Source organism: Pseudorasbora parva, chromosome 12 (genome assembly GCF_024679245.1).
Source record: "Pseudorasbora parva isolate DD20220531a chromosome 12, ASM2467924v1, whole genome shotgun sequence".
Taxonomy (NCBI): domain Eukaryota; kingdom Metazoa; phylum Chordata; class Actinopteri; order Cypriniformes; family Gobionidae; genus Pseudorasbora; species Pseudorasbora parva.
The window spans coordinates 19,655,289-19,673,238 of NC_090183.1; the positions used below are offsets into that span (position 1 = coordinate 19,655,289).

Sequence of the window (17,950 nt, forward strand, 5' to 3'; positions counted from 1 at the left end):
TACTCACCCTCAAGTTATCGTAGGTGTATATGACATTCTTCTTTCAGACAAATACAATCGGAGTTATATTTAAAAAGTCCAGGCTAACGTTAATCCAAGCAGTTGTTGTAGTTGTGTTTGAAGTCCATAAAAAATGCAGCTGTCCGTCAAATAACGTGCTCCACACGACTCCGATGGGTTAATAGAGCCTTCTGATTCGAATCGATGCGTTTGTGTAAGAAAAAGATCTATATTAAAAACGTTATAAAGGAAACCTGCCTTGAAGTCCCATTGTAACCCACGGCTGTTTAAGCCACAAGATGGCGTTAAGCATAGAAGTAGTACCGGTCAAGATAACTCGTAGTACCCGCATGAGCAGGTGTTATCTGGAAATAACCTACCGCTGGAATGCACGATTGACCAATCAGAATCAAGTATTTCACAGAGCCGTGTAATAACGTGATATATCGCATTACCGAAAATCGGCACATGTCTAGTCCATATCACTTTCATCTCTGTGCATCCCATAACACTGTCAGACGCACCCACCGCTAGCCTAGCTTAGCACAAAGACTGGAAGTAAATGGCTCCAGCTAGCCTACTACTCAAGAAGTGACAAACTATAACGCCAACATTTTCCTATTTACATGTTGTTGTAGCAACTGGGCTACATATAATAAATGAAATTAGCAAAATGGGGAATTATAGGTATTAAAGCTGCTGTCCGTAACTTTTTTTGTGTTCAAGATTTACAATAATTATATAATGAGAATGTACAACATGAATCCATTTCCCAAATCGTGATTTTTGTCTTACCCTGAATCATTATGGTACACTTATAATAAGTATATTGGGACTATTTCAGGTCAGACTTGTAGGTAACCTTTTAAAGAATTTAAATAAAAACTCATCTGATCCCTTCGTGTAACGAACGATCAGTACAATCTCTAATCAACTCTCAAAGCTTTTATTCTTTCTACCAAATCTTTGGGAAGGTTACTCTTCTGGCCACAAAGAATACACTTTCCAAGCTATTGGGATATTAGAGAAAGCATTCAAAGGTACTTATGAGAGCTGTAGCTATAGATCTGAACATTAAAGTGACTTATGTTTTGTGAGCAGTAACAATGACAATTAAACATGGATACAATGTTTTTTTTTTATAATTGATACTACAAATACATATGACTAAATAAAGAATACATGTATATACAGAGTAACGACGAAAAGAAAAAGAGAAAAGAAGGGTTCAGAATGGCATTTCACAAACATTACTACAGAGTCAGCAAAGAACAATATCACCTTAAACAGGGTTACTAGTCTTAAAACGCATCTACATTTCGATGGAATATATAAAAGAATGCGTGTGATTCCTCTCAGAGTGTTCTGTGAGCTGGAGCTCATCAGTTCTTCCAAGTGATCGTGTCTCCAATCTGCAGGAAATTTGAAGGTAGTTTGAAAGCGAATGTTGCCAAAAGGAGAGGAAGGTCTCCTTCGAAGTTGTGGAAGTTCCTTGACCGTTGAGATGGTGCTTAGCGCCTGTCCGCCTTTGTCCGAGGTGTTTATACAGTAAAGAGTTTATACAGTTTTACTCCCAAGTTCGCTAAACGTACTAATGATACATTTCGTAATCCTATTCTGTGCATTGTTGATTAAGACAAAGAGAGAGGAATATTTAGATATCAAACACATTATGGCTGGGAGATATTAAAGCAGAGATACATTCTTACACAGGAATACAAGCATTTAAAATGAACTTGCATTGTTCATACATCATGACTATGTTGGCATGACATAGGGAGCATACATACACACAGGGATATAGCATATACATTCTGTAATAGTTTAATTGAAGGCTGCATAAAGAAAGTGTGTGTTTGTGTGTGTAAGTGTACGTGTATTGGAAAAGTCTCTTGTCCCTCTCTGTCTGGGGGGCGGGGGGGGGGGGGGGGGGGGCGAATGGGGTGGGTCATGGAACCAGATTAGAATCTGATTGAAGTTGTCCTCCAAAGAGGCTCCATGTTCTACTTCGGCTAGGTCGCAAAACCGTTGAGAGTTTCAACTTCCCCAGACTCATCGGCATTGGGCCCCTAATTTATATGCAACTAAAAGCTATCCACCATAAACATCAGAACTGACTCATTGTCCTGTTGAAATAGACTGCAGACGCTACAGTCCCCCTTTTCATCTGACGAAGTCCGGGTAACATCGTCGGATGACAGTTATCGAGCCACCGGTCACCCACGATCTCAGCTCGAGTTTCAGTGACTTGGGTGCGAGACGTGGCCTTGGCAGCGCAGCGGGTGTTGTTTCTCATGGGCTGTGACCCGCAGATTACTTTAGTGTTGGACCTGAGGAATGGCTTGCTAAGGCAAATATAGTGAATGTCTTTGATCAAAGTACACATGCTCAGGTTTTGGGGCCCGGTATGGTGGTAATACTGAACCCTGTCGCCTACATCCAATTCCTGGTATGACGCTTTCCGGTAAAACTATGCTTTTCAGCCTCGAGCGCTGTTTTGAGGCGGTTGCTGGGAAGGTTGTCTTCAGGTGCCGGTGTAGAGGTACTGGTGAGTGGTGTAGGCCATGACAAGGCTGGAGTATCCCGTTTGTTGCAGCCGGGGCAGTGGCAGTGTTATTTGTCGCCCAGTCATTATTTCAAAAGGAGACACATTAATTGATTTATGCCGGGTGGCCCTGATGGCCATGAGCACCAAAGGAAGTTTCATATCCCAGTCTTTCTGATTGGCAAACACATTACTTCTCAGCCTGCTGACCACAGTTCGACTTGTTTGTTCCACTTGGTTGGATGAGATGGGCAGTTGAGCTGGTACTCCCAGGAGTTCCCAAACCTGCTGCACGTTCTCAGCTGTTAAGTGAGTGCCTCTGTCCGAGTTCACTTTAAAGGGTCATGAAACCCCAAAACACTTTTTTTTTAGATGTAAACAGATATGTATAGGCTGCACATCATTGAAAACATTAATGGCATTCATATGTGAAAATAGTTATTTTTGCATTTTTCAGAGCGATTTCTGTCTTCCGGTTTGAAAAGCTTAGTCGGAGCAACGTCACAAATGCTGACGTCGGCGCGGCCTTTTCGGCCCAAGTATGGGCAGCTGGGCACATGCTGACGTCGACCACTCCGAGCGATTCTCGATATATATTCATGACATGAAGCTCATTCAGTCCAATCCCTGCGCTGTAGTATGCAACAAGATAATTTAGTTAATATGCATGAGACAGTCACTTCTGTCAGGCTCGTCTTCCATCATTATTGTAGAGATATGGTGGGGAAGTTTTGGAAGCAGCGTGCGGAAAAGTCACGGAGGAAAGCTAGGCGTTGTGCTGATACGAAGTAACGTAAAGGGCGCCGAGCGAGCTGTAACCGGCGCCGTCTGTGGAAGCCTTTGCTACAAAGGCTCGGTAAAGTAAAATTCACCTGAGGAATCGCACGCCGAACCTCCAAGCGTTGACTATCTGTGTCAGGAGTGCAAAATAACTAATCTGTAATCTGTAGGCTAATGAAAAAAAGCCACGTCCTCTCCGTTTTATTTGTGGTCACAGCCATGCACTAAACCGCGTGTGTTCGGGCTCTTAGTGAAACAGCGTGCTGCATATTTGGACAAATATAGATTTAGCTGCCGAGTGATAGACAGCGCGGATCGTCACGGCAACCCAGCGCGCGTCGCTCTGCTTCAGATGCGCGGTCGAGACTACTGTCACATCGCATGTTGGGTGGTTCACGTTCTCTTATCACGTCGGCGCGTTGTTCATCTTGCCAAAACAGCGTGCATATTTGGACAAATATAGTTTTATCACGTTTGCAAAATATTTCGTCATGCAGAATAACATTTATTTTCATTTCTCACTGAATTATATGCTGGTTTGAATATGAAGAGCTGAATGATTTGCGATCTCTGCTGCACGCCACTCATAGCTCTCTCATTCGCTGTACTCATCCCTCATTTAATCTCACTGTGGTAAACAATGCCAACGTGAACCAAGAACATGTCTCAGAACCACTGTAACTGCTGCTGTTGGTATCGCTAGTCTTAATGCACCTACTGACACTCCCCTATTTATGCAAACATTCCCTCTTTCCACACAATACCATCCCACCTTTTCACAGTCGACCACTCCCCTTTTAACAAGCTTTTTCAAATCGAAGGTGTGAAAAAACACAGCTGCAGCAGGGGGGTTTCATGACCCTTTAAGAAGTAGTCCGAACCTGGGGAAGATGAGGTTCATCAGGACGTGCGCCATGGTCTGGGCAGTGCCGTTCAGTGCAGGAAGACACTGTACCCACTTGGTGACATGGCACACATGAGGAAGCATTTGTTGCCCCTCGTTGGTCTGGGCAGAGGTCATATCCAGTCTTGTTGGAGGTCTGACCAAGGAAATGTGACTCCTCTGCGTTGCAGTTAGGCTCTATGGTTTGGGTTTGCTGGTTGGAAGTGGCAGCAAACCAAGCACTCTGACATATTCTGCCACGTCTTGCTGCATGCCAAGCCAGTATGCCACATGTTTCAGTGTCTTGTAAGTGGCTTTGGTAGCACATGGTACGCCGTGGAGTTGACCATAGATTGCCATGCAGTGTGCCAGTCTTGGCCAGGGCATCAGTTTGGTCATTTAAGTCTTTGTCAAGGCCTGGTTGTCTTGACTGTCCCTTCACCTTTTTCTTGTAGACGATCATGTTGTGTACTCTTGTGATGTCGTTGCACGCTTGGAACAGGTGTTTGTGTTTGACTGACTTGCTGTTTGCCGTTGTAAACCAGGGATGGAAATTCCAATGGATTTCAAAATCTACCAGCCACTCAATGTTTTTACCAGCCACTTTCTTGTTTTTAACCGACAATGTGTAACTGCATGTGAAAAATGAATACTACAAGCTCGACAATACTTAAGCAGTTTATTTAATCTCAAGTCTCAATGAAATACTGACATTTTGTCTTTCTCTCTTATACACACACAAACCATGAACTGATATACATTTCATTAAATGAGTAGGGCTCTATGCTCTTTGCGCTCTTTTATTTTGTTTTATTTTTTTCTCTCTCTTTTTTTAAATATATTTTTCCTGGATGTGGAATTTGGATGATTCGTGGTCTTTAATGGCTTCCAGTTCTGGTTTTTAGTCCCAACAATGAAACTATTAGTTTTGGCATCTTCTGAAGCGTGTTGATGACATACCGAGCAGAACATTGTCAGTAGGGATGTAGAGCCCTATAATTTCCGCGATCACGGAATCACGGAATTGGTATATTAATGCGGAATCTGCATGTTAACGCAGATTTTCCCGGAATTTTACATATTTGTAATGAAATTCTGTTTTGTGTGGGAGGAGAACGTATGGAAAATGCAGATCGGGGGAAACAAATCTTGGCGATACAACCCCTCCCGTCATTTCAGCTCCCCCTTCAAAACAATGAAAGTATGGCAAAGTTGGTCTCCACGCTCTGCTTTCGTCGGTGAAAAAGTTAAGAAACTCTACGCTAACGGCGGTTTCAGCGCAGAAGCTTTGTGTATGGAGAGCGGGAGCCGCGTGCCCGTTGTGCTCAGGCAGCATTTGTCGCGCTTAGCTGAACCGCAGCTCGTGTATTGCAAATATAGACAAATATTGTCCATTCTGTCAGATTTTCCGGTGTTCTGCTCGACCCCTGTCATTCTCGTGCTTTGATTTATGATAGGCACATTAGGCAACATATCTCTTGCAAATGCGACCGTGTTCCCCTCTGTTCCAAACACATATGCATATAACATGCTGTAAATGGGTAGTTTACATGATAAAAGTAACCTTAAAGTTAAGGTAAGCATCTAGTTTTAATCATTTAAAGGGACCTTTGAATTTGGGAAAAAACAAGTTGTGTTTTTGTGTATTTTATTTATTTGTATTTTTCACAGCTCTGGGATATCATAATGGTTATTGTTAAACACACAGAACAATTCACTACATGATTTCATGGTGAAATGTTATTTTTTAATGTTAATTTTCAGCTTTAAATGTTTTACTTGATAGTGCTGTATGTAAAAGATGAATCTTATGAATTTTTTTTAGTTCTTTTTTTTTTTTACTTGAAAGAAAAAGTAAATGGAGCACTTTCATTTTAACTTATACTAATATAATGTATTTTACTGGAAAGTTTAACGCTAATAATATTAATATAAGCCACTAATATTTGAAGTACTTGCATCCTGCAGTATTTGTCCTAAAAAATAAATGTGATGTTTGTTACCTCAATAAATTTAAGGTCATTCCTATTTTTTGTTTTATGTTCTATTATATTAACATTAAAACCACACTCTTTTTTTGACCAAAATAACAGTAAAGGGTAATAACTGAATTCCCCAAAATTTTAAGGGAAAAAAAGGAATCTGCCAAGATTAAAATGGAAAAAATAGAATTTGCAAAAATTAAAACGGAAAAAATGGAATTTGGGAAAAAATAAAACAGATATTATAGGGTCCTAGGGATGCACCACATTGCAACAATCCACAGTATAAAATAAAATTCAAACTAAAATGTTTAACTTGACCTCACTCATGTGTACATTAAATAATAATGTACAGGTCTACTGGCCTGCAGAAAGGTACAGAAATTGAATAAAGTAATCAAATGTAAAATAACTGCATATTTAACTGTTTAAATTAAAGATTAATCCTTATTAAACTTACAAAGCTATTCAATCAAGAGCAGTGCTTGATGTCCTTTTGTTTGACATTAAACAGAGCAGTAAAGGCTACTGCCCTTTAAGACCTAGTGCAGGGATATGCTCGTCTTTCTCGACTGTATACGGTTCACTTGAGGCATAAAGATTATATCTGCTTGGATACTCATCAAGATGGACATGTTGACATACTTTTTGTGTGAGTTTGTCCGTTTAAGCGCAAGACTTGAAAGTAGGGCTGAACGATATTCTCTTTTAACATCGACATCGCGATGTGCGCGTGCGTGCGATAGTCACATCGCCGGAACATGCGATGTGAAGGGTAGTAGCCCATGGTGTATTATTAAGAGAACGGTAGCACACAGTAAACACGAGTTTGGTGCTGGAGTGACATGCACGTTCCTCATGCCTGCACAGTGATTGGTTGCTGCTCACCGCTCGCGGCCAAACATTCACAAATGCGCGACGAGAATCCGAAGAGAAAAAAAAAGATTCGTACCAGAAATCATCTTTTTGGGACTATTTTGACTACATAAAGGAGGATGTTGAACAAAAAGAGGCACTTTGCATGGAGTGTCTTGTGGCCACAAAACAAGAAAACACCACCAATTTGTCTGATCACTTAAAACGGCACCACAAAGATCTTTATGACGAATATAAAGCAGGGCTCGACATGAACGCTTGTCCGGGACATGTGGGTGTTTTGAAGGGACAAGTGAAAGAGAATTTTACTTGACTGACGGACAAGATTAAAACAAAAAAATACCTAGCGAATCACCAAAATGCAAGAATGTTTGTGCATTAATTTAGTGTAAGTGGCGATCGATTGTGGATAATATATAATGAACAGTTGAACTGATTATAATAATAAGGTCGCGTTCACGCTCGTGCAGCCTCTCGAGGAGTAATCACAACACTAGAGCGTTTTCCTGAATATAATCACGACTGAAAAGGACACTGATTTCATATGACAGTTCCATAAACAACTAATTAACATTCGCTTAAAGTCACTTACATTTTAGATGCAATATTTAGTGTTTTTGTTCTATTTCAGCAGTGAAAATCGTTTACAGCAGACCCGTAACACGTCTTACTCACAGCAACAAGTGTGAACGATTCAGCGTTTGAATGAATCGTTTGAATGAACGACTCAGTGACGCACTCATTAAGATGGTCACCTGCTGCCACCTACTGGAGGTTTAATTTCATGTTTGCACATACTTTTCAAACATTTTTTTTTTGTCACTTGTAATGAAGCTTGCTTATTAGTGAAATTATTAATATCACGGAATGGTAATTATTGACTTTAGCCTAGATTGATGGCTCTCAATATCGCAATATATATCTATGGGGGAAAAATATCTCTGGTCTATATTTTTTCAATATCGTGCAGCCCTACTGAGAACGAAAGAGAACTCAATATTTGCACTCAGTGAGACGAGTGCGTGCATTTGGATGATGCACAGTGACGGATTTTCTCTCAGTGCGCGTGAGTTCGTATTCACGTCTTCTGGCTCTACATCCAGGTAATGACGGCGAAAACGACTGGTCATATTTGGACATACGGCCACACTCGCATGCATTGAACAAAGTTTACAAAGAGGTGAAACAGTATGCTATTTTTATTTACCCGCCACGTTGGCCTGTAGGTGAAGAGAGTTTACCAGCCACAACCCAAAATCACCCGCATTTGGCTGGTGGCGGGTGCTAATTTCCATCCCTGTTGTAAACCCATTTTGTTCCCAACCTGAAAGGTGTCATGTGAAATTGAGTCTGGCACATAGACCGTAAAAAAATATGGACGACTCGACATCATCCGTTTCCGCTTGCCATATTTGAAGCTTTCAGGCAGCCTTGCACGGCGCGGACATCTTGGGACCGAGTCTGCGCAGTAGCGATTTCGGGACCGGAGTTGCGCAGTAGAGCGCAGGAAGTAGAGCAGGAAGTACAGTCGCGATATCAAAAGCCCGCCCACACTCTCGCAGATGCAGAACAATTAATAATGTTGGTGTGAAATAAACAGTTATGGAAATGTAGAAATTAAAGCTAAAGCTCTAATCTGCTCCCAAAAATTTCGAAAAAAGTCCGTTAGTGCCTCAGTGACAACTTCACTCAGAGAAGCCGTCAGTCTCAGCTGTCAATCATGACGTCACACCCCCGTTTTTATAGAATCAAATAACTATCTCAAACTAAACTTATTTTTAAAACGAACACCTGAAATGAAATCATCGTGATGATAACTGCCTTCAGTGACATAAACTAACTTTGGGGGAAAATTTTTGAAGTGTAATTTTATTATTTAGTTTGCCTCGCGTCCATTAGAAATCACAGAGGGGCGGCTATACTGGGACCGGTCACCGGGGGGCGATCGAGGCGCGAAAGCTTCAGTAAATGAGAGGGAGACTGCAGGCTTGGTCTGGCATAGTCAGAGTCTGTGCAAATAATGAGTTATCTGATGTTATGGGTCGATGCGATTTGAATGGTTTTTATAATGGCTGCTAACTCAGCATATTGTGATGACTGAGGACCCAACTTGAAGTGCTGTGGAGGGCAAGGCTGGTAATTCAGCCATAGGATGTCCGCACTTGCTTGTAGGATGCCTTCTTAGTTGTAAGAGGACCCATCGACGTTGGCGGTGGGCATTCCTTGACACGCATTCTCTTCAAAGTACCTGTGACAGGTCTGTTGTTGTTGGGGTTCAACTGGGTCCAGCATTGCTGCTGGTGTGTCATCAGAACAGTTTTGGCAGGCAGCCAAGCCGTTTTACAGTGCAGTCTTGTGATTCTGCTTATAACGTGCCTCAACCATAGACCATAAAAAAATATGGATGACTCGACATCATCCGTTTCCGCTTGCCAGATTTGAAGCTTTCAGGCGGCCTGCACAGCGCTGACATCTTGGGACCGAGTCTGCGCAGTAGAGATACTGCGCAGTCGGGGGCAATCGAGGCGCGAAAGCTTCAGTATCTGAGAGGGTGACTGCAGGTTTGGTTAACCCTCTGTGAACACTACCGTGCCGATGCGTTCTGCTGGATTTTTCTTTATGACAGTGTGTTAGTGTGTGATCGGTCGGAATTTTGCACAGGATTAGACATAATTCTACAAATTCCCGCAGATTTCGCACTCATATCTGAAGTGCGCACATACCGTTATTAGTGTTGTCACGATACCAAAATTATGACTTCGATACGATACCAGACTAAAATACCGATATATCGATACTAAATCGATACCACAGTAAAAAAAAAAAAAAAAAAAAAAAAGATGCTTAATATGACAACAGAACTTGTTATTATTCATTGTTATTTTTTACTAAAAATTCATGTGGCCAGCATGTTCCTTAGGGTTGGGCATCATTTTGATTTGAACAATTATTGATCAATTGATCAATTACTATTAAAATTATCTCACAAATTTTTGCTATCTCAATGTATTTTTTACAATGGGGTAACATAATTGTGTTGCAATAGCTTACACACAGCACAAGAAAGCTTGATTTCGAATGGTAAATTGAATTTAAAAGACGAGTAAACAGTAATAAAATAAGAACAAATAAACAGATTACAAACAATAGCACAAATAAATGCAATAGAATAAAAGATACAAATTAAATAGACTGCTTTATTTTTTTAGGTATACATTTTTTCAGGTATAACATTTAGATAAGAAACTGAATAAAAAAATGCATAGTAATTACATTTAAAACAACATTGGATAATGTTCTTTGTAAAAAATTAAATAGCGTACAGATGAAACTATTAAAGTTACACAAGTTGATCAGTCAAGAGCAGTTGATCGTTTGTCTTTTTGTAGTTTGAATAACAAATGACTGCGGTCCCTTTAAGACTCATGGATCATAAACACTGTTCCTGTTACTCATTCTTCATTTCTTCCTGAACTGTTTGCGACTGTGTTTACGTTAATACTCTTCCATTTGTGCACTGATAGTTCTTTGAGTGTATTTGACCAATAATAAGCTGGAAAAAGAAGCAAATGTTTGCACTTGTATCATGTCATAGGCGGCTTTATTACGGTAGGCTGTGTGTGTGCGCTTCAGATGTGAGCACGAAATCTGCGGGGATTAGTAGAATTAATTTATGTGCAATCCCGCGCGAAATTCAGACCGATCACACACTAACACTAACACACTGTCATGAGGAAAAAGTCCAGCAGAACGCGCGTTCGCCGTGCTCAGAGGTTAACCGGGCTGAGTGAGAATATGCCGGTGTGTGTCAGCTCGCTTTCGGTCGGAGAGGAGAGCGCAGCTGGTATCGATACTGTAAAAACTGAGAATCGTATCGTTTCAGATATTCCATTATCGATATAAAGCCGACCTCTGACAATACAAGTAAATAAAATAAAAAAGAGCTCCTTTTCCCAGCTTATTAATGGTCAAATGCAAACAAAAATGTTACACTGTTCATCTGGGTGTGTATTAACGTAAATGCAGTCGTAAACAGTTCAGAAGAATGAGTAAAAGGAACATTGTTTTGATTCCGCACTTGCATCAGGTCTTAAAGGGGCAGCAGTTATTCAAACTACAAAAAGACAAAAGATCACTTGCTGCTCTTTACTGATTAACTTGTGTAACTTTAACAGATTAATATTTAATTTTTACAATGAAAATCCAATGTTATTTTAAATTTTATTTTTAGTTTAGTTTATTTTTTTAATTCAGTTTCTCACCTGAATACAGTTAGACCTAGGCCTACCTGATTTATTTGTGCTATTGTTTTTGCTCATTTGTTCTTATTTTATTACTGTTTTCTTTTTACCATTTGAAGTCAAGCTTGTGCTTCTTGTGCTCTATGTAAGCTACTGCAACACAATTAACCCATTGTAGAACATGCACTGTAAGCATATTTGAGATAATTGTAATGGTAATTGATCAATGTTTATGAAAAAAAAGCTTAAGCTTTATCATATAAAGTGATCTCTTCAGAAGAAATATTTGATTACCTAGGCTTTTAATAGACATACACACACAACAAAAAATTAATTAAAAATAGAAAAGTTCAATGATTGACTGTCTACCTCAAAGACGAATGTTTGCATTTTTTTTAATTTTTAATAAATGAATTGAAAGTTAAGTGAACTTGTCGAGTGATTTTGTTTAGGGTAATTGTTTTTACAATTACACAAAGGCAGGTTAGAGAGTAAACACAGTCTACTTAGACAGTGATGCATTGAAAATAAATAAAACTTGTGATTTGGTTAAATATCTGATCCTTCTGCTTTACGAAACACAATTTTGGCTGTTTATAGCAGTATTATCTTTTTAGTGTGATGATAACACTAAATAATAATTTTGACAATGTATTGGTATGTAATTTACAGCGGTGTTAGGTGCTGGAAAAATCTTTAAAATGGATCTTGAAAGTGCTTGAAAAGTGCTTGAATTTGACCTTTGAAAAGGTGTACGAACCCTGCTAGGCTACTTTAGGTAGGCTAATGTAGACCAATTTATTTTCATTTACACATTTTAAATTACATGACAAGAAAATAGATGTATAAACATATATAAATGCGTTTAATGTAGAACATTTCTGTAAGGGAAATTTAAAAGATAGATTCTGGAAACAAAATCTAAATTTTTCTGAATCAGTCGGGTCAGGAATAAAATAATTTATAGCTGGTGAGCATGGAGTGAATTTTACTCGCGAGTGGAATGGTGAAAGCGCGAGCGGAACGTAAGAAAAAAACTGAAGGAGAGTAAATGATGACAGAATTTGCATTTTTGGGTCTCATTAACCAAGTACAGTACAGACAGGAGAAAGTGGATCAACTGCGGCTGCCGTAACGTTATGTTTTCAGATGACTGGCCTATACAGTAGCATTTGCTAGATCTAATGCAATATATTTGCTAAAGTTATTGACGCTATTACATGAATAGGATGGTCACTATTGTATTGCAATTTGTCCCATGCTCCATGTATCCCCTGTAATGTTAGTTATTGTGTTGTCACGAAAGCGCTCTATCATCGTAACAAATGAGCAGTGCTAAAGGTAATTCAGCGTCTTGTCTATCAGTTTCCAAAGTTTGTAACTCCTTGTCTGTGTATTCTGACTCAAAACGATATGGTTCTGGTTTGATACAAAGCAAAAATTCTCTGACAATTCCTCAAAGTCAGCCATGATCAACAGTCACGTTCGTTACTAGCTACCTAGTCACATTGGTTTTGTTGACCGAAGTAACAACTGTGCTTCTCAGGTGCTGCGAGCAAATCACTCCGCAGAAGTAGAGCAGTGCTTTGCCTTCTGATAATAGTCCCCAGTTTATAATGGCTACGTCTCATATAACCTTGTGATTTGTACATGCTGTGACTATACACGTCACAACATATAAATAGGCAAATGTTGGTATTATTTTGTCAGTTACTGAGTAGTAGGCTAGCTGAAGCCTTTACTTCCAGTCTTTGTGCTAAGCTAGACTAGTGGTGGGTGTGTCTGACACCCACCACTTATGGTACTAGTTATGGGATGTACAGAGATGAAAATGGTATGTATGGATTTACGGTGATATGGTGAATAAGCCAAAGTCCTAAACAGTCGGCATTTTCCTTTAATAAGAATCACAAGTGGAAATGTTGTGAAGTACATGGACACCAGCACTACATCCTCTTGTACCATTATTTGAAGAATTCATCTTCCAAAAGCTGGCAGTACATTTTAAGAGTTCATTTTAAGTTGCATTTTACAACAATTCAGCTTGTTTCTTAATAAGCAGGGGTCATTTTTTAGGATTCTGTGTCTAACTTAAGTCTCTGAGATCCTGATACCTTGCTCTTCTGGAGACCTCAAGTAGGTTGCAATTCTGGAAAATGGTGGGGCTGATTCCTGATGGTTACACACTTCTGGTGGTTCTTCACATAAAATTCTTGATTCTTTTGCAGTTAACATCTTTTCTTTGCCACCTGTTTTTGTCTGACTCTGCTGACCCAAGGAGCATTTCACTGTCCCATGGTCATGCATGCCTTAACTGCAATTTATTGTATTTCATTCTTCTCATGGGCATTTAATAATTTTAAATGATTAAGAGTTAAATCTCGTTTTTGGCTCATTTTATCAGTATAAAAAAATGTGCCTAATATTTCTGCAAACCTGAATATAAAGTGTCTTTCATTTCCAGGTTTTATGAACAATTATATATCACTTCTAAATGTTTACATACAAAATTAATATTAGTTATTAGGATTAATGTGGTTTAGAATTGGTAAAATGTGCCCTGGAAACGATATGATCAGAAAATCAACTAATAATTCTGCACGCAGTGTAGAACCTAATGTAAATTGTATTATGCTGTTATGCTTGTAGTATGCTAAAACCGTGTTCATCACAAGGGTTTATAAAACACTATGTTTGAAATTTTTCATGACATGTGCTGTTTTTGTATAGATTGGGTGGACGTGGCAAACAACGTTTTGCTGAAATGCCACATTAACTTGAGGCTGGAACGGATCTCGGAGTGTGATGCAAATGTGTTTGTGGCTTTGTATGAGGCGATCTTGGGAGAGAAAGTACCAGGTATTCATATTGTTTCTGCCTATGCAAAAGATTTCTGGCTGGGTTTGCTTTTTTGCCTTGCACCAGAAAGTCTGAACCGATATCAGGGGTTAGTGGTGCATTATGTAATGTTATGTACATTAGACATGTATATGCTCTCTCTCGATCCTGTCATGAAGTTAATGTTATACAATGTTATAAAAAGTCTACACAACCCTGTTAAAATTACAGGTTTTTGAGATGAAAAAAAATCCCAGTTAAACCCGGTCATCTTTCCCACCTATCAAGCAAATAGAAACTTTTGAGACAAAAATAATACAATTATCTTGTTACAAAAATGTGCGCACACTTTCATAATGCGGCATGGAACTTTGTTTGTAATTAACCAATCACATTCAAATGATTACTAAAAATGTAGTTATTGATATCCTTTGTTCATTTGATGCTGCTTAACCCTAAATAAAAAGCTCTTTTGTAGGATTTTCTTAGGATCTTCTTGGTCACATGATCTTATAGCTAAAGTCTGCAAAGAGCTTGTGAGAAAGGAGATGAGTTGGGATCTCGCTGTATAAAACAGATAAATCAGAAGTAGGCTGTAATAATTTCCAAATCAGATGTGTAGTACATTATTGTCAAGGGCATCATCAAAGTGGTACCACAGTTACTTTGGATCTGTCAAAATGCCCCCACTAATATCACTCTTTCAAAGAAAGAGTGGCAAAAAATGACATGACAAGTTGATATACCTTATTCAAAAAGACTAGGTTGTTATATAAAAGCAAAAAGTGTTTCAAACAAGTATTAGGCGAGGGGTTGCACTCATGCAACCATGTTATTCTGGTTGTTACATGAATTTTCAATTAAGCCGGGTACACACTGTGCGATTTTAAAATAGTCCTTTACAATTGTTTCTTGTCAGACTGTACGAATACGATCCTCTCTGTAAGCCATGTCACACTTAGCCAAGATCTAAGTTGTCATTAATGTCAGACTGTATGATAGTTGACGGACGCACGCAAGATTCGGACACAACAGTCATTGAACGGCTGCCCATGAACATGTTTAACTAACGATCAAAGACTTCGGATTTTAGCCTAGGATCAGAGGAATCTTTTAGAATTTGCAAAATTTGTCCCAGACAGCCAAATTGTGGGCAAAATCGCATGTGTGTACCCAGTTTAAGATAGAAAAAGATCTGGCAAGATTTTACTTAGGCCGGAGACACACTGCAAGCATGGCGTTTCTGCTGCGTGTCAGCCGCGGGGCGGCTGCCTGGCGTTTTCTCTGTCTTTGCACACCAGAAGCGTGTCTGACGCGGCGCTGCTGCTGCTGGGAAGCCCTATACTTCATGTTAAATATAAATACATTGCCTATTGATACAGCAAAGACAACGTCGGCAGTAGCCTATTGACCATATATCCTATATGATATTGACGACAAAATAGGCTACAGAATATTTTGTTCTATGTTGACAGGTTTAATATTTCAAAATCGATAATTATGTTGTTTTTTATTATTACAAGTAGGCCTATATCTGCATTTATGTTAACCTAAAGACTTTCAAACATGAAAATGTCATTTATTAATATGTATTCGTGTCAAAATGGCATATAAACATCTTTTCCTATGCTATTTTGCCTAGAAACGCTTCCAACACGCTCGCGTGTCGCGTGAAAAATAGGCGTCTCTTCTATTTGAAGCATGCACGCGTTTTCCGCGCAGCTCGGACCACGCGTGAGCCGTGCGGCTGACACAGGCAGAATGCAAGCGCTAACCGGTTAACACAGGAGCCGAAATAAAAACGGACACGCCACGCAGCCGAGACGCTCACGGCACGCTTGCAGTGTGTCCCCGGCCTAAGATTAGTGGAATATTTTTAGATCTCAAAAAGTTTTTTATTTAAGTGTTGCTGTATAATTTCTAGCAGTTATTGCAAGTATTGCAAACTAAATTATATAATAAATTATATAACCAAATAAATTATTACTTGCAATTTTTTGGAATGGAATTAAAAATAAACAAACCGTATCATCCACAAAACTGGGCCTGGCTAGTTGCATATGGCAGCCATGTGATTTTCCGTTCTAGCGAGTACGTGCGTAGAGACATTGTCAGGTCAGGTCAAGTCACCTTTATTTATTTAAGTAGGGATGGTCAAAATTAACTGGTTAATAATTAATGAGAATTTTGATTGATAAATACTATTAGTTAACGGCTTAAATTATTTTTTTGAAACCACTTGCTGGATGGTTAAAAAATCTGCTATACACATCAAAGTAATTACATTAATGTAAAATACTGGTGAATAAAACTAAATGTTTACAAACATTATACTCATTAACATTATACAATATATCCTTTCAGTTTAAAAGGATAGTTCACCCAAAAATGAAAACTTGTGCCAATGGCTTCTCTACATAAGATGCCATGCAACTTAGTGTTAATACCACTTCTCCTTGGCTTTATTACAAATGAAGAGCAAGATGCTTGTCTTATGATTGTGAATCGTGATTGAAGATTTTTTTTGGGGGCCTTTTCTTCCTTAGATCGTGTAGCTGCTGAGCGCCAGGAAGATGACATCCACAATGTGCAATCTGTAATTGACTCGCTGGCCTTAGACTACCTCCAGATTAGTTTATCTCACATCACAGGTTAGGCATGTTTCTCTTTCTCTGTCTCTCTTCCCATGGTCTCTAATCACTTGTCATTGACTTGTCAGAAGGAATGATGCCATGTTATCTAAAAGTGTCTACCCAAATATCTGTAAGAATTTTAAATATGCTTGTTAAGAGCAGTCAGAGCACATGGTTTCTGTTTTTAAAGGGTTAGTTCACCCAAAAATTACAATTGTCTAATTACTTACCTTCATGTCATTCCACACCCATAAGACCGTCGTTCATCTTCAGAACTCAAATTAAGCTCTCTGACCCCTCCATAGTAAGCCTATGCCATTGCAACTTTGACTCAAGATTCAAGTTCAGTTCAGCTTCCGTTTATGTTTACTGTGCAATGTTTATATGTTAGGTAACCACCTAAACTCATTCTGTTCATTATAAAAAGCGATTGAGTCTTTTTAGAACATTTGGTCTAAACCACTCAATTCATATGGATTAGTTTTTCCGATTCCTTTATGAACTTTTTGAAGCGTCAAAGTTGCAATGGCGTAGGCTGTCTATTACGGGGTTCAGAGAGCGCTCAGATTTAATCAAAAAGATCTTTGTCGTTCCGAAGATAAGCAAAAGGTTTGAGTAAATGACGACATCATTTTCATTTTTGGTGAACTAACCATTTTATGTAGTGTGTTGCTTCATGTATGTAACACATGCTTTCTTTCTATAGGTGAGAATATAGTCAGAGGAGAAAAAGAATCCATCAGAAACCTGTTGGAGATTTTTGATGGTCTGCTGGACTACCTCATAGAACAGCAGAGTGATGATGAGCCCCAGTATAAAGGTGATTTATAGCTCACTAAACAGCCTTCTATTTATTAGTGGTTATCATCTGAGCCAAAAGACTAATATAACCAGGTGTTCCATGTTCATAAGATGCCGATGATGCATCTAATTTATTTTTTATTAATTCTCTTCATGCACACATGCAGGGCTTAATGGAAAAAACAATGCTACCACTGCAACTCTTCAACCTCGGAATAAGGACAGAGACAATACAGAGTGTCAGGCATTCAGCATTCAGTAAGTAGTATAATAAGATAATTGTGGACTTTCTCTGTTGCAGTAGCAGGTTTTCCACTGTTGGCCCAGTGGGAGCCAGGGTTTACCTATGGGTGGGAGAAGGGCCAATACTC

The 17,950-nt window shown here is 39.2% G+C and overlaps 1 protein-coding gene across 3 annotated transcripts in view; it reads left to right on the top strand.

The window, feature by feature from the left end:
- LOC137094135 (centrosomal protein of 95 kDa-like) overlaps positions 1-17,950 on the top strand; it is a 210,422-nt gene that overhangs the window by 6,057 nt on the left and 186,415 nt on the right. For all 3 annotated transcript variants that reach the window (XR_010908600.1, XM_067459432.1, XM_067459433.1), the window contains exons 2-5: positions 14,038-14,166; positions 16,692-16,796; positions 17,485-17,598; positions 17,747-17,837. Coding sequence is in view for 2 of the 3 variants with exons in the window: in XM_067459432.1 (XP_067315533.1) it covers positions 14,038-14,166; positions 16,692-16,796; positions 17,485-17,598; positions 17,747-17,837 (439 nt within the window). In the remaining variant the exon portion in view is untranslated. The remainder of the gene's footprint in view (positions 1-14,037; positions 14,167-16,691; positions 16,797-17,484; positions 17,599-17,746; positions 17,838-17,950) is intronic.